Source organism: Convolutriloba macropyga, chromosome 9, assembly GCF_964194025.1.
Source record: "Convolutriloba macropyga chromosome 9, txConMacr16.3, whole genome shotgun sequence".
NCBI lineage: Eukaryota > Metazoa > Xenacoelomorpha > Acoela > Convolutidae > Convolutriloba > Convolutriloba macropyga.
The window spans coordinates 40730720-40757482 of record NC_134476.1 but is presented as its reverse complement, the minus strand read 5'-3'; the positions used below and the strand labels follow the sequence as shown (position 1 = coordinate 40757482).

At 33.9% G+C, this 26763-nt stretch overlaps 3 protein-coding genes across 7 annotated transcripts in view; 1 reads left to right on the top strand and 2 right to left on the bottom strand.

The window, feature by feature from the left end:
- LOC142345783 (ubiquitin-conjugating enzyme E2 A) overlaps nt 1-1414 on the bottom strand; it is a 177287-nt gene extending 175873 nt beyond the window's left edge. Inside the window, exon 1 of the mRNA XM_075398129.1 lies at nt 1405-1414. The gene's annotated coding sequence lies outside the window, so the exon portion shown is untranslated. The remainder of the gene's footprint in view (nt 1-1404) is intronic.
- The window catches only part of LOC142345782 (ADP-ribosylation factor-related protein 1-like), a 247986-nt gene that overhangs the window by 119640 nt on the left and 101583 nt on the right, over nt 1-26763 (top strand). The window lies entirely within an intron of this gene.
- LOC142345781 (calmodulin-like) overlaps nt 5593-26763 on the bottom strand; it is a 62832-nt gene continuing 41661 nt past the window's right edge. For 3 of the 5 annotated variants that reach the window (XM_075398120.1, XM_075398122.1, XM_075398125.1), the window contains 5 exons: nt 25197-25260; nt 18466-18489; nt 17616-17740; nt 11572-11713; nt 5593-6738 (listed from right to left, as the gene is read on the bottom strand). In XM_075398120.1, coding sequence (XP_075254235.1) covers nt 6510-6738; nt 11572-11713; nt 17616-17740; nt 18466-18489; nt 25197-25260 — 584 coding nt within the window. In that variant the 3' untranslated portion in view covers nt 5593-6509. The remainder of the gene's footprint in view (nt 6739-11571; nt 11714-17615; nt 17741-18465; nt 18490-25196; nt 25261-26763) is intronic. The other 2 variants (XM_075398121.1, XM_075398124.1) reach the window with 1 other exon arrangement.

Below are 26763 nucleotides of genomic sequence, written 5' to 3'. Positions count from 1 at the left end.
TGAACTTTGCTTATAATGTAAGCAGACAAAGAATAATGCGTCATTTTACTATTTTTGCGCTTATATTCCCCATAGGATTGGTTTTATGAAACTAATTTTTTTGATAACCGGAAACAAAAATCCATCCAATCTTGTGCTGGTGCCGGCACGTTATTGTGCCTAAATTGAAGGATCTCTAAGGACAAAAAAGTACATATTTGGGGGGGTGCAAACAGCCTGGTTATATAGGACTGGGGGGGGGGGGGGGGGGGGGGGGGGGGTGGCAAAAACAGAAAAGTTCCAATTAATGCTTGAAATGTTCATTGCGTTTTGAGCAATTATGTCCGCAATTTTTGAGGCTGGTTATGGCTTTTGGTTAGCGATAAAATAATTAGGTATATACTCTGTAGACAAATATTTATTTCTGTACGTTCAGTGAAATTTTTAACGTGCGTGTTCAGACAATTAGAAAACCTTTGCAAAAGTGGATCCCTCATCTAAAATAAGATCGAGCTTCCGAGAACTGAGCTTTGTTTCTGCGATCTTTGGATTTTTAATAGCCAAAAAACAAGTAACTAAAGATCGCAGAAACAAAGCGCAGTTCTCGGAAGTTCTAGTTACTTGTTTTTTGGCTACTAAAAATCCAATCAAGCTTGTAAAATTTTAAAAACTTGCGAGTTTTTCGTGCGCATGTCACGATTAATCTTATGTAAAAAATCTTTTACTGATTTGCCCATTCTAATGGTTGATTTAGAACTGTCGTTAAAATGTCTCTACTATGAAATAATTCTAATAAAAAAGATCATTAGAGCGTTGAAACCCGACGTTAAATAGTTGCAAATGACGTCATTATACAGTAAATACATGCACAACAGTAAATACATGCACAAACTTATACACCACACAAACGCGCCATTTTCGCAAACAACACACGTGCACGGACATATAATTACAAACTCGAACACTCGAGCACACGCACACACACAAGGGAACATATTGCAACCCAAACAGAATCTGAGAGGGAAGAGGGCAATAGATATTTTCAAGCGTCAACAAACAGTCGTAAGTATCGTCGATGAAGATGACGCGTTAGTGTTTCAAAATAGCTCGAATGAACAAAAATTCAAAATATACAGCTCGAGCAAAAAAAAGATAAATGCAAGGCCGATACAGAATTTGTACAGAAAAAAAATTAAAATCCTGCATATTGAAGGAATGCAATATTTAAGATATCCAGATTTAATGAAAACATAAATGTTAACTTCTTCAAAAAAAGAAACGTGCGTACCCAATATTTTAAAAATGCATGATTAGGTGTCAACGGCCAGCCAAAATAAAAAATAAGCAGGGAATTTATAAGACTGCCAACAAGAAATAAACAGGTTCCTGTTCCCAAAGAATATTTTTGACGAGAAGACAAACTCTATTTAATAAGCCACTTGCGACCAGAAACCTAATCAAGCGAATGAACGAAAGAATACGCCCCACTAAGACAAAAAATTGACTTCTTGTACACAATTCAATCGAAATTGCATGCATGAATGAAAAACAGATTCGAAGTACTTGTGACGTTTTAAAGCCGTAAACAAATCTCGATGACAAAACGGAACACATAGCAGGGTAAATTTCAAATTACAATCCAAAGAATTGAGCTAACTATTAACCTGAAATTTGACGTTTATTTTACAGCAACATCAAACTAATACATTTTGCAATTTTTTGGTTTAAAAGATCTGATGTTTCAGGAAACACTGTCATAATAGTATTTTAGAAAATATTGAATCCACAAAAACTAAATAAAATTCAGAATTCTTTAGCGGTATCTGAGTCGACAAAAATGTTAGCAAATGTTGGAGACAAAAGATTTAGCATGTCTACTTCGAATTAGAAGGCCAATCAGAACGGTTATCTCATTAGACTAAGCAATAAGACCAGAAGAAGAACAACAGATTCATGCAAGACTAAAAGATTAACACTTATTTTCGGAATAACTGTCAACTTTTCTGACCTCAAATATTATTTGATCCACTTATTTTTCCTTGGCAATCAAAGAGACTTCTCGTTAAGGAGATTATGCGATAAGACAACAATAAAAGCAGCATATACTAGCAAATATTTTAAAAAATCAATAGTAGTTCTTCGAAAATCAACAGAGTCTAAGACAGAAAGCAAATGATGAACAAAAACGCTTAACTGAATTAATTAATGCATTCTAAACAACTGATGACACCTGTCATTGTCGTGGCTGTTGTATGGATTAAGTTTAGACTTTACTTGCTTAACTGATCGTTTTAACCAGAAAACTTTTTGCACTTGCTTTTCGAAAACAATTTCCATTTTGATAACGGATTTGCAAGGCGAATCCAATCTGACAAATTTAATTTGAGATGCAATTTATTTTGAGATAAATTTAATTTGAGAACAATTATTAGTAAATTAATATTATATTATGCGCTTATTTTTACTAACATTGAGTGGATTCTGATTAAAACATGGGTATTAATTCGAGTTTGTTTCATTCAAATTGAAAGGAACTTAAACACATTTGTTTTTACACTGATGGAGGATTGGCTGCGTGAGAGAGGATTGGTAAGTTTTGGATGTATGATGAAAACAGATTCCTTGTTTCTGGAATCTCGATATCTCTTTCTGGCATCTTCATGGGTTTCACACATAGCCTTCTCAATCGATCCATAGTTAAATAAGCACTGTTCCACTGGCACTGTTTCTGCATATAAAAAGCGGTTAGAATTTTTTTATAAGTTGAATTTAGTATGGACGGGTCCTAATATTAAAAATATGAGTTTTTGGCTCTTGTTCTTCTGCGACCAGTACTTAACAAATTCATAGTTTTGTAGGGTTCCTCCTTATTCAACAAGGGAGAGGAAAATACAACTGCTTTCCATCGTTTAAGATATTTTAGTTCTAAAGCTTTGCCTAAGCAAGCTAGAGATGCATCCTATTTCATACGGGTTGCCCGTTCCGGATTATAATGGCGATCCGTCGCGTTTGAGATTTTTAATATATTCAAACTAATTCTGATCAATATTGGCTCATATGATATTTTTGGTTTTTTAAAAGTGGACTTAGTGGTCGGCACAATTGTGCTAAATTTGGGATACATTTAATTAGATGATGAACGCGTCCAAAAAAACGATTGTATTTGATTCCATACTTTTGGCTCTTTAATTTCTGGGAAAGCAGATGTTTTTGATTCCATTGGTACAAGCCAAGTATATGAAAATTTGCAACTCAGTAGATTGATATTTGTTTAAGCCAAATGGAGTTTCTGATATTGATACAGAAATTGCTTTTATCCAATTTTTCAGCCACTTCTCACAATCATAATACCATTTAAGAATCAATATGAGTTTTGGAGTCCAATTGAAGTGTAATTCATTGTCCTTAAATTCTGCTGGCATGTCTGTTAGAATGTAATAACCTGTTTTAAATCTACATGTTCCGGTAGATTCACCAATTTTGATATTGAAATTACAATGCCCTTTGTAAAGTCCGGGTGTAGATTCAGTTACGCAATAAAATGGACGTGTACCAAAAATCCAGTGCTTTTATCTCTATTGTAGATGTATTGAAATTTTGAGAAATTTAGCATACTAAACTTTCGACATTGGGCACTTAGTATTTGTTTTTTGCTTTGCTTTGCACATGTGATGGAGATTAGCTTTTTAACTTTGATTATAATAGGCAATCTGATATTTCTGATTGAGCTGTTAGTTTTTAATATGGTCTTGTGAAATTAATCTATCTGGTTCTTTGTTGACTTGACCTGGCAATTTGATTAGGTTTTGTAGTTTTTTTGATGACACAGAGTATATTTCCGAAGAAATGTTGAAAGTAGTGTCATTTAGCTTTACCATTACGGGAGACAAGTCGTAGAAAATCTGACACAATTTGTTCTTTGACTGGGCATTTCTCTTGATCTACCTGATTGCTTGAATTGACAGGTCGACATTGTTGAAAAAACCTAATTTTGAAACTAGACCTCGTGGTAACAAAGATCTGTGTCCACTTGGCACATTTTTGCTTCGTATAAAGGTTTTATTAGCCAATCTTCGTTTATAATGGTACAAATGATACTTGCTTCCGCCAATCTTTTTTACAAGATTTATTGGCTCTTACGTATTTGACTCGTCATCAGTAGTGATTGTTGCTAAGCAATTGTTGTCTAAGGATGAGTCGTTGGATTCGAAATCGGGGCATAATAATTGGAGATTTCTATAACTTCATCAGAACTTTCTGGTCGAAGTTGGTTCATTCCCAAATTGTTTACTCGACATTTGAGGTTCGGTGGTGAGACTTTTTGTTTTCAGCGCACTATTGAGAACTGATTAGTTATACCGCAGTTGTTGCAAGTTTTTCCCTGTGCAGGAACTTCCTGTCAATGATCAGCTGTCCCATTGCAATTTAAACAACAGAAAAGTCATGTTTATGGTTTCCTCCGCGGAACAGGTTTGGCATTAGTGTGTATAAACTAGCATTCGATTGCGATTGCTTTGAAAATCCTTTACTGTTGAATGCGAAGCACTTCTATGGGCATTTTCCATAGGTTGAGTTTGGATCCCCGTTTCAACGTTTTCTGCAACAAGGTCCCCAATTCCCATTTTTTCAATAGTCCGCGTTGTATCTTTTCGTTTAACGTATCTTCAATAAATGCATCGGGAATAATACTATTTTCCTTGTCATCCAAATTGCCAAATTTTTTAAGTTTTTTTTTAAATGGCAGGAAATATTTCTAATTTCTTCACGCTGTGGTTGTTTTTGGGTGAACAATTTGCAGCTGTCGACTGTTATGTTTCGGAATTTCACTAACATTTCATTGAGTAACCCCCAAAAGTCTTTTGTCTTTGATTCGTTGAGATTAATGCTTGAGTATTTCAAAGTGAGTACGCGACGCCGTTCCGTACCTAAACTGAGTTACATTAGCATTTTGATCACTTGCTTTCATCGCCTTTTCGCCGTAGAGGATAATAATTGCTTCAATTTTTTGACATATAATTTGTCATTCTGTTTTAGCTTGTCCGTTCTGAATGAGTATCTCTTTCTGCTTGTTGCAATGTAGGAAGGTCCGTATAAGTCGACTGATACTCCTTCCTAGGCTAGTATTGCAAACTTTAAGTGGGTATGGAAGCCTTTTTAACCTAAAGCGGGTACCAACGTGGATCTATCACAGAACAGATGAATTCCGCGTGGAGAATTGACTGTATCTTTGGTTGCAGACTGTGCCTTATTTAAGTACATTTTTATAAGTCATGTATTAGTGTGACTTAGAGATCAACAGTGAACAAATAAAACCTTAACAATATTTTTTCTTGAATTGACTTTTAACAAAAACATTGCAATCGGTCAAGCTAATAATTCCCTATAATTGGTCATATGATGTTTGTGAGTATTTTACTTCACGGCTATGCGTATTAGTGTAGATATATTTCCTTTAAAAATGATACATTATCATCAGATTTACTCGAGTCTTCAAACTTACTGCTGATCTTGCTCATGGTGCATTTCAAAGTTTTTTTCAATCATTTTTCGGCCGAAAAAATCAAATTCAGGTGATGCAAGCTTTTCGTCAAAGAACGCATTCGCTTCTTAAAATGACAGATACAAAAGCTAAATTAAAATATGTCATTAGCTTTTCGCATAGCTGCATAATGTGCATTAAGCTTTAACATACATCAATTTGCAACGTAATGAAGCGGTGTATGTGTGCTTGCGTGAAGAGGAGAACATTAAAACTGGTCAAACTACAAATCAATCTAATTATCATTAAATTAAGGAAAGTGGATGGCGAAATGAAGTAGCACATTTTTGAACTTGGAAAAATGTTTCCTTGGGAAAATGAAAATGATTTTACATCCTATCAATGGTTGGTCAAAATTTGATTAAAACTGAAACCTAAAGTCTCGCCCTGTAAGGACTTACCAAACTTGGTAAAACCAGGTTTGATTAAATTCATAATTATTATAGTATTTGAACTATAATAACTAGCTATAGGACAATTCATAAATCATAAAATTCTCTATTTATTTGTTCTGGGGGTGACAATTTTTGTCAATTTGTAGATTGTTGAATAGTTTTCGGCTGCAAATTGTTACGAAATTAATCAGATAAAATTCTTAATATCTAAATTAAAGTTTATTAGCCAGATTGCCTTGAGGAAGCAGTTTTCACTCTAAAGTGTTAACAGTTTAGAGTTGAGGCTTAAGTTAATTGCAAATTAACATCAGCTGCTGTGTTTAAATCTTGTCAACAGGACAAAAGGGCTTCATTTTGACTGTCTTTGTTAGAGCTTTAGCACAGTTTTTCCAAGCAGCAAAACCTGCTGGAATTTGACATCAAAATAGATTTTCGAAATTTTTCACAGCTTTTAATTCTGACAACATTATTGACAAGATTTTCAGTTATAATCCTAGTCAATGAGGACTTCGTTAACTGAATGGATGGGTTTTCTAATAATTCACGTCATCTAATCTATGCCCGCGTGGTCTCCCAGGTCTAATTTGGATGAGTCATCATGAGCTGGTGGTGGGTTGCTGCAGCTGTTGTTGTGTAGGTGTTGTATGTTGTGGTTGTTGTTGTTGTGATGGTGGCTGTGGTTGTTGTTGTTCGAGAGGGTTGCTCTTCATCATGTTGGAGAATGCCTCGAATGTGATCTGGTCTTCATTGTCTACCTCAACGTGTCTCAATACTGCCTCCAACTCCTCTTTAGTCATGTACTCCTCTAATCTCTCCATCACACGCCTACACAACACAACCCAGGTTTAGGTGCGTGACCCTAGACCGCTCTGATCAGACCATTTGGGTCGCACACTGGTGGCGTGATGCGACCCAAATTACATGGTCTGGGAAACGCTTGAGTCACGCGATGGTCTTGACAATGGTCACACTACGGTCTGATCAGAGGGCAAAGTCGCACTAAAGTCTGGTCGCACAAAAAATACTCGAGTGAGAAACAAAAACAAAGCATTCCATCATTCTAACGATTAAATTATGCAGAACCAAACTGAAGAGAAATTCAATACACTTCAGAGCTGCAAGATTATACATTACACTCTATCATCAGATGTACTACCAGAAAATGTCGAAAGCTTGTCAAAAATGTCAAAAATATCGCCAGCCAACACAGCGCTTTTGTTAATCGTTTTCGGGGTAGTTTTTCAATCGGAAATGATAACCTGATCAACTGTTGATAAATGCTCCTTTTTACCATCGATAAATGTGTCTCGTAAAAAGGGACCCCTTGCCTGCATGCTACAGGATGTTCATAATACGATTCACTTTCATGGACTTTGTTGGATTTTTTCTCTTTCGTGAAATCGAAAACTCACGGCAGGTGAGAATACTGCAGTTAAAACTACAGGGGTTACTTGAAAAAAATTCCTGGAAAATTCCAAAAAAAAAATTAATAAAAAAATATTTTTAAAAACCCTTTTGTTTTTTTGTTTCCTCCGGATTGGTGGATATTTCTCAGGATGGGCGTTAGGTAGGCCCCAGGGCTTCGCTACCTGTTCTCTCTAGGTTAGCAGTTGCCAGCATTATTCCTTACTGAGTTATTTAACCTGATTTTAGTTTTTTGTTGCTGTGTAATTATCTTTCCTGGAAATATATTCTTTCTTTCTTTCTTTCTGAGCTGCTGTGCTGGAAAATACACAACAGCGCTTCATATCTTGTGATATGTTCACATCCAGAAAGCACAGCAAAGGTGAACAAAAACTGAATGAAAAACGTCAAAAGAGCTTAAGTACAGTATTTTCGAGAGAAATGAAGCATGAGCGGCAAATCCGGAGAACTCTGGATCATACCGAAATCTAAAACAAGTTTTTAAAATTGTTAAAAGAGGTTTGATTCATGAAATTGTCTCACACGCGCTTCTTACTGCTTAGTTGATCAAAAGTTAAACTGAGATTTTAATAGGAACCCAAACAACAAAATTGAAATGTACGAGAGCTTCCAATGCTTCCATTGTTAGTTTCGAAGAAAGCTTCAACGCCAGTTGACGAATGCCCTGAATCCAGTTACGTTTTTACGTTTTTGCATCAATTGGCCGCGGTTCTGGCTTAAATGATCCCGGTATTGCTTGATACCTTCGCAATCTGCTTCTTCAAACACAACCTTTAGTCTTATGCAAAACTTCTAACTCAAAAACAAGAGAGCGTTCCGACATCAGATACTATGGAACTACAAATTTATTTGTTGAATTTGGGGGAACAGTTATTTAAAAACAGACCTGGTTTGAAAGGAATGGTTTTTAAAAGATGACCTCGTGACCAGATCTCTTGACCAAAAAAGTCCATGTCGTATTAATAAATTTTAGTGAACGGGAGGGGACTTTTTAACATTGACTTAAGCGACCGTTTGAAATCATTTCAGATGAATTGGAGGCGTCGACGTGAAAACAGAATTATATTCCTAAATTCTGCAGAAGCGTTTTGAAAGGAGACCTGCACTTCTAAAAGAAATCTTAACCCGTCAGTCCCTGGTGAGATTGGGACATACTTTCAATGGTCAGGAGGCGCAAAAACTGGAGCTAGACGTATATCACAATCCGGGCAGAGGCGTCAACGCTAAAAACCGCGAAATTATGTAAGATTGACGGTGAAAGCGTTGAATTTATGTACGATCTTACATAATTTTGCGTTTTTAAGCGTAGATCTTAAATAAATTTGCGTTGAATTCAGCGTTGATTTCACACAACTGATAAAGAATGTAGATCTTAACATCAGAAAGATACGCTAGCACAGTGCTAGATGAGGCGAAGAGCACGCAGGAGGTGAGAGGTTCGAGTATTAGAAACATAGTTATAAGCGTTGAATTTTTGTAGGATCTACGCTAAACTCAACGCAATATTGTTTAAGATCTACACTTAGAAAAGCACAATTAGGTAAGATTTACGCTTAGAAACAGAATTATGTAAGATCTACGCTGAGAAACACAAAATTATTTAAAATATACAATTATAAATGCACAATTCAACGCACAATTCAACGTATAAACATTGCGTTGAATTTTCTGACTTGTCAACGATAGTTACCGTTTATCTCAAATATTTAGGCTGGGTAAGTAGTTTTGGGCTTTTAATAACGTGCGCAAGCCAAAGTCTGAATCGTATCCTATTTTTCTCTGGATGGGTCTTTTCGTACGGCCTTTTGAGCCAGCACACGAGAACACCAAATCGTTAAACGATAGTTTCTAGATCATGGGTGATTTTGGTCTGTCTAGGTATTTTGATAGGCAAAAAAAGTCTCTACATTTATTTGATGCGTCATTTTGAACGATTTTAAGCCGAATAAAGAATTCTGGAAAAAAATTTGCAAAAGTTTTACCACAAAGGGAAGGATTTGACAAGAAACATAACTAAAACCTGCAAAAGCTAAGTAACAAAGTGAGAAGTTACGATACAAAGAAGTATTGATTAATTTTTTATTTGTTACTCATGGGATCTTCCCAGAAAAAACTATCATCTCATGATTCAATTCTTAGAAAGCGGCTATTTAAATAACCCAGCAGCTTTGAGGATTATAGAAAACCTTAGTCCTTTTTGAAGAAAAATAACTCGAACATTAGAACATGCTATCTTTATTCCACATTTGTTAGAAACTGATTTAAAAACGAAGGAATTCATTCTCAATTACATGCTACCATGCTATATGCTTTTAGCTGTACATGACCAACCACCCGCTTTCAAGAAATTGAACCTTTTGTGTTTGCCAGTTGGTAGTTTATCAGGATTAAAGAACTGGGAAAACACTTTAATCTCTAAACCCATTGGTCTGACAAAAAATACATTGAGAATAGGACTCCATGTATTCAACAAACTGCCAAAAAATTGGTTCTCATCTTTTAGCTACTCGTCTCCACGAAAAAATAATTGTTTTCACGTATTGAATTTATAGCGACAGTACTAGCGTCTACTGGTACCAAACTTTTGCGAGTAAATTTACTCACTTTTGTAACCACATTTCAATTTTCCTATCCTAATACAGTGTGAAATGTATTTACAAACTTTGAGGATGAAAAGACGGTGCCCTAAATGGAAATTTCAGTGAGTGTTTTGCACTTTTGAACTCGAAGTTGAAAAGTGGACTCTACTTTCCGCAGCAAAATACTTTGTGCGGACGCACACACATTCCAGAAAGAATTGTGCGGCAGATTAATTGCAGCATAAAACCTTATTTTACTAATCTTAAAGGATTAAATAGTAAAAGGTTCAAAATTTTGTGAAATGCCTTTACCGCAAAACGTAACTATAATCAAATTTCTGTGGAAGATTTTTTCATTTTTGGTTATTTAATTACCGTGTGGAAACTACTTAAACGTAATTTAAGCGCTTTCCACATTGGGCGGCAAAAGACGGTGAGAAATGCAAGCCACATTCTTTGTAACTAGTTTTTGTTTTAGTACCGGTAGACGCTAGTAATGTGGAAACTACTTAAACGTAAATTTACATTGAGAATAGGACTCTAGGTATTACTAAAATCCATCGTGCAATTAACCATAAAATCAGTTTGGAGTGACTTCAAGCTTTCTAGAAATATCTTAGGTAAAGATAACTTTCTCTGTTTGAGTTAATTTTTTGTGCAAATTTTGTCTGTTAGTAATCAACTTAAATATTTTAGTTTTTTACTAAATGATAAACAACGCAACGTTGATAAAGCTGATAAAATTGTAACTGTTTGTTTCATGACTGACATTCGGGAAATTCAGTTATCATTTTTTCTTTTGGAGCTGCAGCTTTTCATAAATATATATCACAGCTTGAACCATAAGAATTTATTTGTATCTTCTTCGAGTCCGCGTCTTTTCGACGTTTAACTGGATTTGGATTGACCTCTAATCGCATCTTTTATTCTGTAACAACCACTAAAATGATGTGTAATGAATGCTTGTTTGAATGACTGTTTTAATGAATGACTGTTTTAACAGAAAATATTCGACAAAATTTTCTATCAAGGTGCAACAGCCTGCATCATGCTCACCTATATGCAAACTGAAGAGAAAACCTCATTGCTAGCAGCACTGTGAAAACTTGCAAATCCTCCCATTGAAACAGGCAGCTGCGTCTTAGTATGTCTGAGAGCATCTTCAACTCATCCTTTAACGACTTAATACTGAGCCTTACTAAACTCCAAACAATGATAAGATTTAAAAGGTCATATTTTCAGTGAAGGTCGATACTTAGACAAGTAAAACACTTTTGGTCATGAGATATTCAAGATTGACCCCCTTTTTGGATACTGCGATATTCTGATGCTCCCCGTAAAGCCGTGCAAAAGCCTTTGCATAGCCAATTCTCGTCGAGCACGGTCTGTTCATGGACAATTTTTGACCGAGAATGGTACTTTAGGTAGTCTAGAAATATAGATATCGACCAGGGTACAAACATCACGGGATTTTTTGAACGCCAGGAAGCCTTTGTTGCATCATTTGAGCTGATCTTCCAGACGTTTTTGTACTATTGTTTTGATTGCATACTGGCGTGGTGGTCAAAAAATGCCTGGACAGTAAAGTGCAAAGTTTGGAAAATTAGTCTAGGATATGTTTCTTAAACGGATGAGGGATGTATATCGAGTTTACCTGATGTGGTCTTTGGTGATGGTGGGTTCCTGCATGTTGTTGAACAGTTTCCATGCCTCTTCTATCTCCTGGTCTAGTGAAGGTGCATTCATCTGTTTCGCCATCATCTCCAGGAACTCATCGAAGTCTATCTCCCCGTTGCCTAGCAACCAAAAAACATATGTAACACTCATTGTGATTCTTAAACCTTCGAACACGTGATCACGTTGTTTTAAAGACGTTCAGTGCCGGTGAATGGTTTAGTTTGGTAGGCTGTTTATTTTACTTCTGAAACTTAGGCTGTTTATTTTACTTCTGATTTTTACTTCTGAAATCATCTCGAATTTTACTTCATAAATTCGAGATGATTATATTGAGTATTGATTTTATTGATTTTATTTGAAGAAGATTCAACGCGACAATAGCTACACTGCACTCAAAAAACTGAATTTGTTTAACAAAGACTACAGCAATCAACCCTTGCCTACATAAATAAAGACAGCTACTTACAACGAAAATGGTTACCAACACCGTGCACGCTTAAGTAATGAAACAAAAAACCTAGAAACCAGCCCTTATGTCATGCGACACTTTCGTAATATAGAATTGACAGCTTTTTAAATGAAACAGGGACAAGCTTACTCAATTTTATTAACATCAGAATTAGACAAGAATTTCAATGAGTGTTCTTTTGAGAACAAAACATGAGCCCCACTTTAAAAACAAAAAGTGAGTCCCATTTGATAAGGTTGAGTACATTTGAAGAAATTGGGAGTAAAGTTGTTAATTTTACAACTTGTGATTGGCCAAAATTCAATTCAAGAACAACCAAGCAATAAATCAATGCTTTTCTATTGAAAATTGTGCGAAAACATTGAAAATTAATCTGCGCTATTCCTTGTGGTGAACAAAACTGAAAATGGGAGGAAAAAACGATAAAAATTGTTTGTTTTTCAAAATTAGTAGTTCCAATTGTATCAGTTTCCGGAATTAGACGTAAAACTAACAAGTATGATTTACCTATGACCAAAACAGATAATCAAATCTAATCTGAACAATTTTTTTCATCAGTCTAGTTTCGAAAAAAAAATTATAAAAATGATTTGAACAGGAATTTTTAGAATTCGATTAGGAAACCAAGCTCGCTAAATATTATCAGAAATTAACAAGGCAAAACAGCAAATTTATCAACGTTTAGTAGAAAAAAATTGCAATCTGAAGGACTTAGCACTTTCTTGTGCTACTTGCCATTTTTTAAAAAATCATCTAAAACATTTATTAAGAAACCTAATAAAAATTATATTTTCAGCTATCTTTGAACCGATTTGAGATTTTGATGTAAATTTCAATTCGATAAAACAATCAATAAAAAATCACTAAAGTCTTATAGCCTGTTAAGTCAGAGACCACTTCAAAAAAAGATAATTGACAAAAAATTCAATTTTGGACGTAATTGAAAAGTCATTTTGATCAATTTTTCACTTTGCAGATGACCCAAGCCAACGCTGACCTATGTTGATCCTTTGCTCCTTATGTTGATCTGAAAATTCAGTTGCCAAAGTTCAACAATCTCTAAAACGCCAGAACTAGAACTGGTTCACGAAATTTTAAGTTCAAACTCGGTATTGTTTACCCAACTAAAAATCCATTTTTTGATCAAGAAGCTCTACGAGGTAACCCCAAAGCACTCTAAAAAAGGAATTGAACGAAATAGGTAACATGAATTTTATTTTAATTTTTGTTTATCTTGAGATAAATCAAGAAAAAGAGTTAGAACTAATTTCAGTTTTTATTCTTCTGATTAACAAAACTTTGGGTGTTGGTCACCGACTGAAAAAAATCTGATAAATAGTTACTTTTTTAATCGGTTTGAGAACTCTTAAAAGTAGCAAGAGAAAAAAGTATTTCTGTAAATCTTAATTCAGCATTGGAATCAAGAAAAATATGATCAAGATGGGAACTTCCGATGAGCTCCATTTCATTCTACGTTTATTTTTGCCGCTTTCTAGAAAACTCATTACGTAGTCAATGTCCGAAAATGAAAATTTTTGTGGAACCGGGAGACAATATTTTGTCACCAGGTTCAATTCTGCGTATCCCTTTTCCACCATAAAATATAATTCTCAAAACGTAGTTACTTATATCCTATGAAAAGACTTACATTTTGTAACGAGTATTAACGTATACAAATATTATCTTATCCTATAATATCTTAGTAATTAGATACTGCAACCAATGAAAGTGACTCGTAGTAACTAGTGACTTATGGCGTGCCAATAGGTACGAATTATTGTCATTATTTATCACTCTAAACCCAAAACACCCACCGTAGAATCTCATTTCAGATATATGCAAAATTCGAAAAAATGGGAATTGGCTTACTGTAACGAGTTTCCGCCAACGCTTACAACCCTCATCTTTAAACATGGAATTTGGAAAACAGTAACAAATTGGAGTAAATTTACTTAAAAAATTCGAGATTGGCCACGTAATGATAACTTTTGCAAAAAAATTTGGCTGTAGTCCAAATTGATTTCCTGAAAGACTAGAAGATATCCGTTTCAAAGATGCCAGAATCAATTTATAAACAACAGAGAGAGTCAAAATGAAATACAATTGTAAGCAATCCCATTTTTTGTCTATTTGTCTTCACATTTTGACCTTACAACTTCAATGAGATATTTTTGAAACCAACTTGCATCGAAATTTTAGATAGCTTGTTAAATTAAAACTTTCAAGTGACAAAATTAGGAACAAAACTCGAAACTTCCCTCAATTTGATCACCCTCACCCTCCGTTCGAATTCAGTTCTTGCATACTTCTGCAATGTGGGTAATTTCTAATAATAACAACGAGGATGCTCATTAATGTGCGTTCGCACATGATGTTCCGACCCGAGCTCATCTACATTTTTGACTTAACTGTCAAACTAATGATGAGATAATCAAAAATAGACGTTTGAATTTTAAAAAATCAATACAAAATCGAACTACTAAAGGAGTTGCATAATACCATGTCTCAATACAGCGCTCACAAGATCTGCCATTAGAAAGACTACGAGAAAATAAACAACAAAATAAGCAGAAACAAAAATTTTTCAAAGAATAAGATAAAAGAACAGAAAAAGAAACACAAATATTGAACACCTACAAAACTTTTATGAAAACGCATATTGTCCACCACAAAACATCAGTTACGACATGATATCAATGAAAAAATAATTTTTGAATTTAAAAAAACTGGATGGAACCTCTCAAGGATGAGAATAAATTACAAGTTGACGAAAAGAACAAAAACTGAAAAGTAGAAAAAATCTTTTAGAACGAACATCGTAAACTGTACTACTATTCACTATAAACTGAGTGCATTGGCAACATCAATCATTGAATCCTCAATTAGAAGCCTATGCGACTAGTCAGCATTTTAAGGTTACATGAAGAATTTAAAAAAAGGCAAAAACAGCAAGTTCAAAATTGAGCGAGGAAAAGTGTCGAAGCCAAGAGGAGAAAAAAAATTAGTAAAAACTCTTGTAATCACAAATAATTCTTAAGCAGCGACTGGGTTCTTCTAATTTTTAACAATATGACTTCAAAAAATCACTAAGTTTGAACAAATGTAATAAAACTACGAATTTTTTTCAGAAAACCCGTTACATCAGCGCCGTTAAATTGAATGGCTTTGACCAGAAGACAAAAAATACGCTAAGTTATGCCTTAATGAAGAAGCAAGGATGTTTGTCAATCTTAAGTCAATTACAGGACATCACAATAAGTATTATGGTTATAAAAACAACAAAAAATATATGCAAAAACCGAAACTTTAGTAGAAAAGTCCGAGAAGTAATTGTCGAAGCCATTTCAACCAAACGCTTCTCTTTGAACCCTTTAACTATGATTCTTTCGACGTCTTTTATTTGCCAATGTGAACTATCAATATTAAGATAATTAGATAAGATTTCAAAAGGAACCAAAATAACAAATAAAATCCGAAACTTTTTTTTGAAATTATGAGAACTCGTGGCATCGAAGTCATAAAACAAATATTTAGCAGATGAAAACGCTTCCCAGAGTTTTTTCCAATGCAGTAATAAAGAGGGTGGTCCTGTCATTACTGAGGCTAACTTATAGTTCATGAAAAAATATTTTAATAATTGTCAAAGTCCAAAACCGTTTTCTTAAGTCTTAATAGACACTAAATTCAATAGCTCTCAACAGAAATTAATAAATACACAAAGTTATGACTCAGTAAGGAGATACGGTTGTTTGTCTTTCTTAGGTAATCAATAGGACGTCAAAATAAGTCTTATGATTATGAAAACAACAACAAAAGCAGGCAAAAACCAAAAATTCAGTGGAAAAGAGCAAGAAAGTGTCGAAGCCATTTAAACCAAAAAAAATTTTTCTCTGCAAACTTTATCGATGATCCACTTAACGTCTTCTTTAAGTCATTGAGAACTTTCAATATTAGGTTAAGGTGGTGAAATTTCAAAGGGAACCAAAATTTAAAAAAATATACAAAAATTTTTTAAAAATTTATGAAAACTCGAGTCCTCCAAGTCATAAAATCAGCTGTTAGAAGATAAAACTACTTGCAAGATTCAATTTATTTGCAGTAGAAAAAAAGGAGGTCATGTCTTTACTGATACTGACTTAAGGTTCACGAAAAAAGGTTAAGATTAGTTAATGTCCAAAAAAAATTCTGAAAAAGAATTTATTAAAGTCTCAACAGCCATTAAATTTGAGAGCTTTCAACGGAAGTAAATAAAATACACTAAATTATGCTTCAATGGGCAGAACAGGGTGTTTATTATCAATATGTCAGCAATATGACATCACAAGAAGTCCTATGATTATGAAAACGACATTAAAAACAGGCAAAAACCAAAAAAAAATTCAGCGGAATTTTGAGAAGAAAGTGTCGACGTCATTTAAATCATATTTTTTTCTCTAAAAAGTTTATCTAGGATCCATTAGAGGTCTTCATAAAGCCAATGGGGACTGCCAATGCGAACATAATGAGATCAGATTTCAAACGGAACCAAAATTTAAAGAAATCCGAAGTTTTTTTGAAATTACGAAAACTCGCGTTATCGAAGTCATAAAACCAATAGTTAGCAGATAAAAGCTCTTAACAGATTAGTTTTGATTGCAGTAAAAGTGATTGGGGGCCCTGGCTCCTGTTATTACTGAAACTGACATACTTTTCATGAAAATATGTTTAATATTGTTTAATGTTCAAAAAATATTTCGAATTTTTTTAAGTCTTGACATCCCTTAGCTGTTCACTCAAAGCACTATAAAGGATTACCTAATACACATTAGAAAGCCTTTTGCACTTTTAGTCAGCGAGTTTATGCCATAGGGCTCCCAAAATTTAGTTACATCTCAAAAAGAAAATCAAAATTTCATTGAAAATTCCGAAAAACTCAGAGTCGAAGACGAAAAAACATGAGCGTTTCCTTGAAGTTGAACTTTTTGTTCATTGGTTATCGTGTGACTGTAAACGAGATTTGTCACTAAAAGAACCTCGATATGAAAATGACTAGTCTCTAAGTGACTAAAAAAACAATATAAAATAGGAAGAATTTTCTAAAAAAAACAGCTCTCAAATTGAATTCGAGTTTTTTTATGGTAAATTTTCTCACGAGACCAGAACTAGCCTTCTTATCGGTCTTCTGGTAACAAAACAAACTTTTTCATTTGGTAACGTGAAATGTAATTTTGAAATAACATTTTTATATAAAAGCCTTAATTTGCACAAAAAGTACGCTAAAAGTGAACAAAATCATGCAAATATCACGTGTTCACGCAAAATTTTAAACCTCAATAGGGGGTCGGAACGATTAAAACTAGACTCAATCACTTTCAAATTGATGGTTTTCTTTATTTCCCTACTTCACTACAAAAGTGAAATTTGGACTGAAATTTTCCTTTCAAAAGTGAAAAAAAAAAAGCCCGATTATGTGTATTTGCCCCATTTTAAAGAAATGTTGGAAGAAAGTTCATCTTTGGAAAGCATACGCACGCATCATGCAGAAAATTAATAAGCAAAGGGTGGAATCTAACCATCCTTGTCTATTTCCTCGATCATCTCCTGCAGTTCATCTTCGGATGGGTTCTGTCCCAACTCCCGCATCACTTTTCCCAACTCATCCGTTGACACATTCCCATCTCCATCCTTGTCAAAGATCCTACACAAATCCAACTAACTACTGTTTGCATTACTTAACCAGGATAGACCTCGATTGATGAAAAGACGCAAATGATGATAGTATAATTACTCGAGGGAGTACCCTAGCTAAAATTTGAGCAAATCATTTTCATGGGTTGAGTAGAAGTCTTCTCTTTTCATAAGCAATTTGGGTCGTGCGTGATCTTTTCATAAGAGGTGGTCTATACCTGGGAACTTTGGAAACGTTTTTGAAGTATAGGAAAGACCAGCAAAAATAGTTTCAACTAGTTCTTTAATAGTAAAAGTAAGGATTATTAGGTAGGTCATTATCAATGTTCGTTCTGAAACTTAAATTAAAGCTCGTTAAACTAAATTGTACTCAAAATCAATTTGCTTCATTTCCAAAATTCACCAACACAGACGTCGCTTCGTCTTTAGTTCGAAGTTTGATTTCTTACCGATTATAATAATGACTTGATAGTTAGTAAAAAAGGTCTTAACTGCGTGTATTTTATTCAAACAGTTCTTTTTACGCAAGGGACTTGGAAATTGGAAAGCAATGTTAGGTATGAAACAAACAATAAATTCATTGACTCTTGTATCAATGAACAATTGTCTCAATTATCGCGAAAAAAATGACTCTGCAAATTTAGAAACCTCCGGATCATGTCCATTTCTACTGACGCAGAAACTGAGTTGAAAAACAGCATCGTTTAGTATTTTTAAAGTTATATATCAACTTACCGTTTCAAAATTTTTTGTCTGAAGCTAAATATAACATACTTATGTAACAAGGTAACTTTCAGTAACAAGGAAAAAGACAACAAGCGTTAGCTTACCTGAAAGCCATAGGGAAGTCAGCTTACTTTTCCAAACTGATAAAGTTATAAACCTTCTTAAACTTGGATTAAATTGCGAACAGACTTAGAAAGAGATTTGAACTGCTCAGGAATTTAGAGTTGAATAGCACTGCCGCTACTTTAACTCATTTATAAACTTCATAACTAATACCTCGGCTTTTACTAACCTGTGCGTTACCTGTTTCTCCTCTTATACAAACAATTTGGTTATATCAAAGTTTTGGGCTAGACAAATATGCCCGAAGAACTGCACAAATTTACCCAAATTTTGTTCACATTTTGGGGTAGTTTTGCATATGTTCGCGTTGTGACCCCTTAATTTACATGTTTAGTTTAAGCTTATTTTTCACGATTGACACTGGGTATAGTTATAGGGTCTCGAAAATAGTAAATTTCAGTGACCAAATGTATGGCGAGGTAATCGTGGCCCATATTTTACCCAACGTTTTATCTAATTACGCTCAAAATTTCCCAGTCAGGTGATCTTCTATATGATACATGCGTGTAAGCATTTGTACCTTAAAATCCATAAAAACGAAGCTCTGTAATGTGCGTTTGCGCATAATGTTTCTATCCCATATAATCTCATCCTTTGACTCATATTTTCACAAAATGAACTGAAGATACAAAACTATAATAGCAAATCAGTAGTTTGTTTTTGGGATGGAAAAAATAGACGAGAACCCGAGGAAAACATAGAGTGGTACCAGTCAAGTCTGTCTCCCTTTATTATTTTTAATAGCCGCGTCATCACCCAGCCTCTTTTCATTGAGCTTATATTCAAAAGTGTTAAAATGGATACCATAAATGCACTGACTTTTACGACTCGATGGTGAGTTATGGCTATCTTTGGTCTTTTTAATCGATCGAGTGCCAATGAAACATGACGCAAAACTCAATGTCACGCGTGAAAACAAGCGTTAAGGTCAATTAGATGAATCAAACTAAAACATAGCAGGACAAAAACTGATTTGAACGTTCTAAAGACCTAATAATCATCAGGATTATTAGAACAGTCTTTGAATGTCAACAAAGCAAAAACGCTATACGGGCGTAACAGAAAATTATATCAGTTTAAATGAAAATCTGATAATAAATCTCTTTGAAACTTTAGATATGAAATTGTAAAAATGAGATTAATTCGTGCTTTATTAGAGATCCAAAAAGACAAAGAAAGACAAAAAAGGACAAAAAACCAGACTTATTATTAGTATGACTAAAGGCTAGGAAAACAAAATGAACTACAAATACGGACAAAACAAATGGTTTCAAAATAAACCAAAATATCAGCCACAGGCTGAAACCTTGAAAAAGATCCCGATGTGCCTAAGTATATTGTTGATGAGACCTTTCGTTACTGAAGCTAAGTAACAAGACAACAAAATGAACTACAAAACGGGTATCGAAAAAATTAACAGAAAATTTCATGAAAAATAAGCAATGCCTAAATTGTTAGAAACATTACACATGAACAGAACTTTTTGAAAGAATTCAAATAAAACTGTTTAGAGAGCCAATGTGACCAATCTTCAATGACAATGAGGGATAGCCTAACCAAAAAAACTACAAAAGAGCAACTCACATTTTTTTTGAGAACAAAGAGTTAAAGTCAAATAAACCATTAGTTGAGCGTTGATTGGGTTGAATAAATTCAACTTTGCAACAAAAAAACACATGCACCAATTGTTAAAGGCATTCACTAGAATATTCACAGAAAGAAATGAAGTCATTTAAACAAACATTTTTTTTAAAACCCCGAAAATTTTAATAACTGTTTCTGACTCCAACTTATATGTTGTTAATTGTCTTATCTGGAGTGAGGGTGGCCACCTATTGAACAAATAAAACATTGCAAGTTCCCTCGTGAGCAGTTCTTGGAAGACGGCATTTTTTGAGAATATAAAAATTGATAAAACGCGTTGACTCTTTGATTTTTGTTTATCCCAGTTATAGATATTCTCGTTGAATATAAATTCTAAAATAATATATCATTATTCTGAAATAATTTATTTGGAGCCTACGGTCCATTGAAAAAACTCGATTTGGAATTGCAACTTTGTAATCATATTGAAGAAAAAGTTCAGAATGTGGACCTCAATTCTTAATTTCTGTTTCAAATTGAATATTATCGTTAGTTCTAAACGAAGTACAGCAGAAGACAACATAAACTAACATTTCAAACAGAAGACTGGGTATTTGGAAAGATTAAAATGACTATATATAATATGCCAAATAACTTTAAAAGATTGATGCAAGCAGGGTTAACTCCTGCAACAAAAGAGTTCAAGCAAAAAAGTGGAGAACAAAAAAAACAAAAACCTTCATTCCCTTTAAACTTCATCTCTACTTCAGATTTTTTAGCATATTTCACAACAAAAATTAAAAATTTTGCCTAAAAATTTGAATAAGTTTGCTTAAATTACCGCAAGATTACACAAAATTTATGAAAATGGGGTTCGGTTAAAACGTGAAAATTTGGCAAAAGTATCTAAATTTTAGCGAAAACGACCTAATACCGATTAAATTTGGTGTGAGTTTTGTCAATGTTAACAAAATTTTGGCCCTCGATAACTGCTCAAAACCAAAAGTTTCAAGAAACTTGACTGCCTTTAAAATACTATGCACCTAAAAGTTGTCTAATAGCACTAGTAAACAATTTTGCAATGAACAATTCGGGCGGCCAAAATTGACTGAACAAAAAAAACAGTTGAGCATATAGTTCCTCTTCAATTTAGAGGTCCAGAATAATAAAACCACATCCATTCAACAATCAGACAATAAGGCTGTGAACTAATCCCCTGCCACTTTTTTGAGAAAATTAAGCGTGCGCTCAAATCTTCTAAGACCTCGGAAAATTTCAAATTTTTTGACAGATCTCATAAAAATTAAGTAAAATGCATCCTAACCTTGAAAAATTTTGCAAAACTGTAAAAATTTTGACTAGAGTTTCAAAGATCTTCAATGGCCTCGCAAGATGTTCATGTAAAAATATATTTAAAAAAATAAAAATTGCAATACATATGGATCTCGTTTTATCTCGAAAATTCTTCGAAAATTTAATTTTTATTTGCATCATTATCTTTTAATTTTATGTAAATATAATACCAAAACAACGAATTTATACATTAAAAAAATGAAAAATTTCAAAAAAATTGGAAGGGCCCACCAGGAGTCCTTACAAGACTGCATTCTCAAAATATTGAGTTAAAGTCCAATTTTAATTTTGTTTTGTGAATTTAAAGTTTTTGATCTCTGAATATTTTCAATAACTTTGTTAAATTTTGAATTAGCTCTGAGAAAATTCATCTCTTAGCGCTGTCTTTTTTGGGACAAATTATGTTCATTTGAATAATCCTAAATAACTTTTTTTCTAACTTAACCAATCGCTTATGGCTGCCTGTTGATTTTGTTTAATTCCCACATGCGCTAACTTAGCTACTGATTAGACTGTTATAAAAACAGCCAAATCTTAACAAAATGTTCTTGTTTATCAAATAAGTTTGAAAAATCTTTATAATGTTTTTCCAAAAAATGATCTAATAAAACTTTCAGGAAATTAATTTCTAGAGCATAAACGCATAAAGTATAAAAGAATTAGCATAGAAGCGCGAGCAAGAATGAAAAGATGTCATTATGTTAAATTTGTCAGACCTGATCAAATTTTTTGCTATTTTTGTCCCAAAAAATTAAATCACGCGTATTTAGTTTTCAATGTAAAGTTTAAGAACCAGCTTGGTTGAAAAAGAAATAATTTTCGAAGATTAGAAACAATTTGGATATAATAATTTCTCAATTTCTTTCCCCCCGCCAAAAATGCAACAAAGAAACATTTAATAAAAGTTTGTTAAGTAAATTGATAGCATAGCTGCATCAAAAATTTTACGAAAAAAAATTTTTCGTTAGTTTGAATTCATCTGAACTCAATTTACTCAAATCTATCGTTAGATCAAAATTTATTACAATTTCAGATATTCAGATCTAATTTATTAAGGCTTTTGCTTAAAAACCCTAAGTTTTGTGGTCAATGACAAAAAGAAGAGGAACAGAATAAAGACGATGAAAAGTTTACGAACACAACGTCTATATTCACTCGAAGCCCGTATTTTATTTACAGATAGAAAATCAAAGACGTCAGCACAATTACGGCAACTATGAAAAACATCCATATATGCTTAATTAAATTATAACAGGGCAGGATGCACACAAACTGTTCAGAGCCAATGTGGGCATTGCATTTGTTGGACATCACGAAAAAAAATAATATCAACTCCATTTGTCCAACGCATGTCCTCTAATGACCCAGCCATTTTTCCTGATGGCTAACCATTCAGAGTTAAAATACAAAAAGTGAACAATATCCAAGCATTACTTGAATGTTTCATGTTTCTAAGCTTCTAGTCTTAATTATTCGTTAAAATGTTGTACACAAGAACTATTGCTTTATAAGAGTAACGCCAGATGCCATCTTCACGGCATTTTTCACTCCCTCTCTTTCTGTAATCTGGAATCGAGTCTAAGTAAAAAAATAACTTACACTCTAGCCAACCAATAACTGATAGAACTATTAACTTCATTACACCATTCAATTGAAAACAACAAACGGGAATCAAACTATCAGGGAAAAAAGCAAATTATAAAAGCACTTTCCTATAAAATTTTTCATAATTTGCAACACCAGAAGCAATGTTGACAATAAATTTCTGGTATGATGTAACTGTGTTCAGCAAACGAATATCAAAACATAACCAACAACTTCTCAAAAAAGAGAAAAACCGAGCGGAAAGAAAAGAAAAAATTAAAGGAGAAAATCTAAGAAACCTGTTAAATTTTTCAATATTCTAAAAAAACTGCGAAAGTTTTAACAACTGTTCTCTACTCACTTTAACAATTTCTATTTATTAATTGAGCTCCTACGAAACACCCAAATGCACTAGGAAACTCAAAACAAGAGTAAGAAGTATAAATTACAAAGAATTGCTTATGTTTTTTGAAAAGATGTGCTATTAAACTTTTAATTGTTTCAATTAGTAACAAAATTTTACCAGCAGCCCTAATTGAACAATTGAATATGGAAAGGTAATCCAAAAGACAGAAAAAGCAGAAAAATTAGGCAAACATTTTCAAAAACAGAAAAAAATTGCTATATTTTTATAGCCTGTTTTCCTAAAATATAACAAATTTAAAAAGACAATAACTCAGTCAAAAAGCCTCGAAAAACAACACCAAAATAAATTACACCCAAAAATTACCCAGAACACTAAAACACTAAAAACATGAAATAAGTGCAAAAACCGCTAAAAATTCTCAAAACGGCGAATTCACAGAAACAGCTCAAGCTTGCATATAAATTTTTAAATTATGATTGAGACGGTCAAAAATGCTCCAAAACGTACACTTATTTGTTAATATGGTTTCAAAATCACTTCATCCGAAAAATTAAAGTAAAAAACGGAAAAATGTTTCGAAAAACAAAAATACGGCGCGTGATCAAACTAGCTGCATCGCTTAACCAAAATTGTTTCTTACCTATTTTTCGCACTCATTCTCAATAGACCTTTGCAAACAAGTATGCGCAAATATTATTCCCAATTCAACTTTTCAAAAGCTTTTCTACACATTTTTAGAACTGATTTCTTAGAACTAATTTTTCCCGTTACTGGCTTAAAGATGTAAACAAGAGCTTGCTTGTTGATTTTCTGCTTGTTGCGAAAATCCTGCTTATGGGTTTCCGTTCATAAATCATATTGATTGCCGCCTTCTCGAAAACGAAAAGCGTGTTGGCTGGTACCAGGCCCCCAGTAAGTACATCCAGGCCACAGCTTTAGTTATGATATATGGTTTAAGTTACTCGTCAACGCATATATACATGAAAATGTACATGTTGAGGAAAAAAATGTTTGTTATCGTAGTTTCCGCGTATCAATATTCGCTTGTTGCCGTATTTCTTAGTCTCACAGATAAAGATTTTGAAATTATGCATTTGAAATATTATTGAGCATGTCTGTTCATGCTTATAAAATATTTCTGTTCACTTTCCATTGCTTTGCGTGCTGAGGGTCTGGTTTTCTCACTGCTATCGTCGGCAAAGAGAATTGTGTTCCAAAGCAGTCGACTGATGCAATCTTAAGATTTCAATCTCTGATATAGCTCTTTATTCTGATACCCACAATTTGTCGTGCCTCAAGAGCCCACGAATAATTTTTAACGTTATGTTCTTTTGTTGATGGAAAACATTTGTTTGCTTGTGGTGCGCACAGTTCCTTAGCTTTTTTGTTAACTTTGCATCGATTATTTCTAATGTGTTGATGTTTTCGGTTTCTATTTTTTATGGAATTCTTTTGCTTTCCAGCATCTAACTATACCAATTGCGGTAAGACTTAACGAAAGTAATTTCGCTAATTTTATGCGTTTTGAGTCGTTAGAAAAGTCGTAGGGTACTTCAACGATGTTACATTTTTGCGTCTGTTTAAATGAAGGGCTGTCAATTAGTTAAATAATAAATATGAAAAAAAAAATTGAGTATAGCAATTATTGGGTACTTGGGTATTCTCGACACATTTGACGTAATTGTAGAGCAGACGAAAATATTCAGGCTGACTTGAAAACCGAACTTACTTGAAAGCTTTTCTGAACTCCTCAATTTGTTCCTCCGTGAGGTTTTTGACTGCCGTCTCCCCATCTAAAAAAGAATCCTTCGGTTCCACCAGCCACGGACCATAATAACCCTTCTGACTCTGTCCACCTCCACCAGAAGAGGTGGATTTAGCCCCAGTTCCACCGGCAACCCCGCCACTACTGGGCGTATTACTAGCAGGGTTAATTGAACCTGGACCGGTACCCGGCGTTCCGGTACCATCCGGATTGCTCATTACGGTCATTTGTAATTAGCCTAATTATTGAACACTTCAAATCCTAATATCTTAGCAGTCTCTTCCACAGCTAAAATATTGAATAAGAATAGGTCAGATTTAGTCTGCTTTGACTTCTCACTTTAGTGGAATATATATTTGACAGGCGGATGTTTTAACATTTAGTAATATGGGTTTTATGCAAGAACACATAATTTTAATTGTAGGTGCGCAGTCCTTAATGCCCCAGTGAAGAGATGGAAAAAATATGTTCTAATATTGCTTGATCTTGTTAGATTTGCAGTATCTCAAAGGATTTCTGTGACGGCTTTGACAAAACATCGAAAAACTGATAAATTTTTATTATAATGGCAATGTAGTGAGTCTTGATTCATCCTATAATCTTGTAACATTCTGAAACAATTTACAGGATGTCTCTCAGCTGTGCTATGGTATCATAATATCTTATAGAAAGTGCAGTACAAACAGTAACCCTAGACGAATTAAGGACGCTTATCTGCTAAGATCTTTTTGTGAGACTATAGCAAATAACGGTTATCTTCTAAGAGACAAGATTGCATTTGTTATCTGGCAAGACTCTTTAAAGAATCTGGCCAGATACAGTGCCAGCATTAATATATTATAATGCTTAAATGTTGTTAGAATTGAAGTGTTCAATGATTAGGGTATCACTTTCTGGATTGACTGCAGTAGATCTATAATCTCAAGAAATGGGGAACTTGCGAGATCAAAGTCACACCCAAAACAAGACCGAGGTTTTCAGTCTCAAAATCAATGAAACTAATCTTAGGGTGAAAACGGCTACGTAGAAAGAAGTAATATTCAGAGAAAAATAAACAGAAATAACAAAGTGAAAATAATTACAAATTGTTAGCTGATTAATAAATGATATCACCCCGCGAAAAAGGAAATAACTTTTGAAACTTAGTCACCGGCCTTACTATATCCTATAAGAGCAGTTTTGATCGTTTCTGAGTTTTACAACTTCGCAAGCCAATTTGGAAAAATTCTAAACTTAATTTGCATGTAATCAGATCAGAATGTGAATGACCTCTGAATATGGCAATAAAATTGAGAGCAAAAGTAGGTAACAAAAAGTTGTCCTTCGAAAGTTGGTAAGAGAAGAGACTGGTGAATATCAGAGCGTGAAAATTTATGCCCCAGCTCTCTAAGAACATAAAAATTTGATCCCCCTATTTCAGCCCACAACTGCATAAGCGTCAAATAATAAAACCTTAGAGCACGTCAGTGGGCTTAATGTACGCGAAGGATAAAATATTTTGACAAAGTTTTGCACTATTTGTATAGGAGAA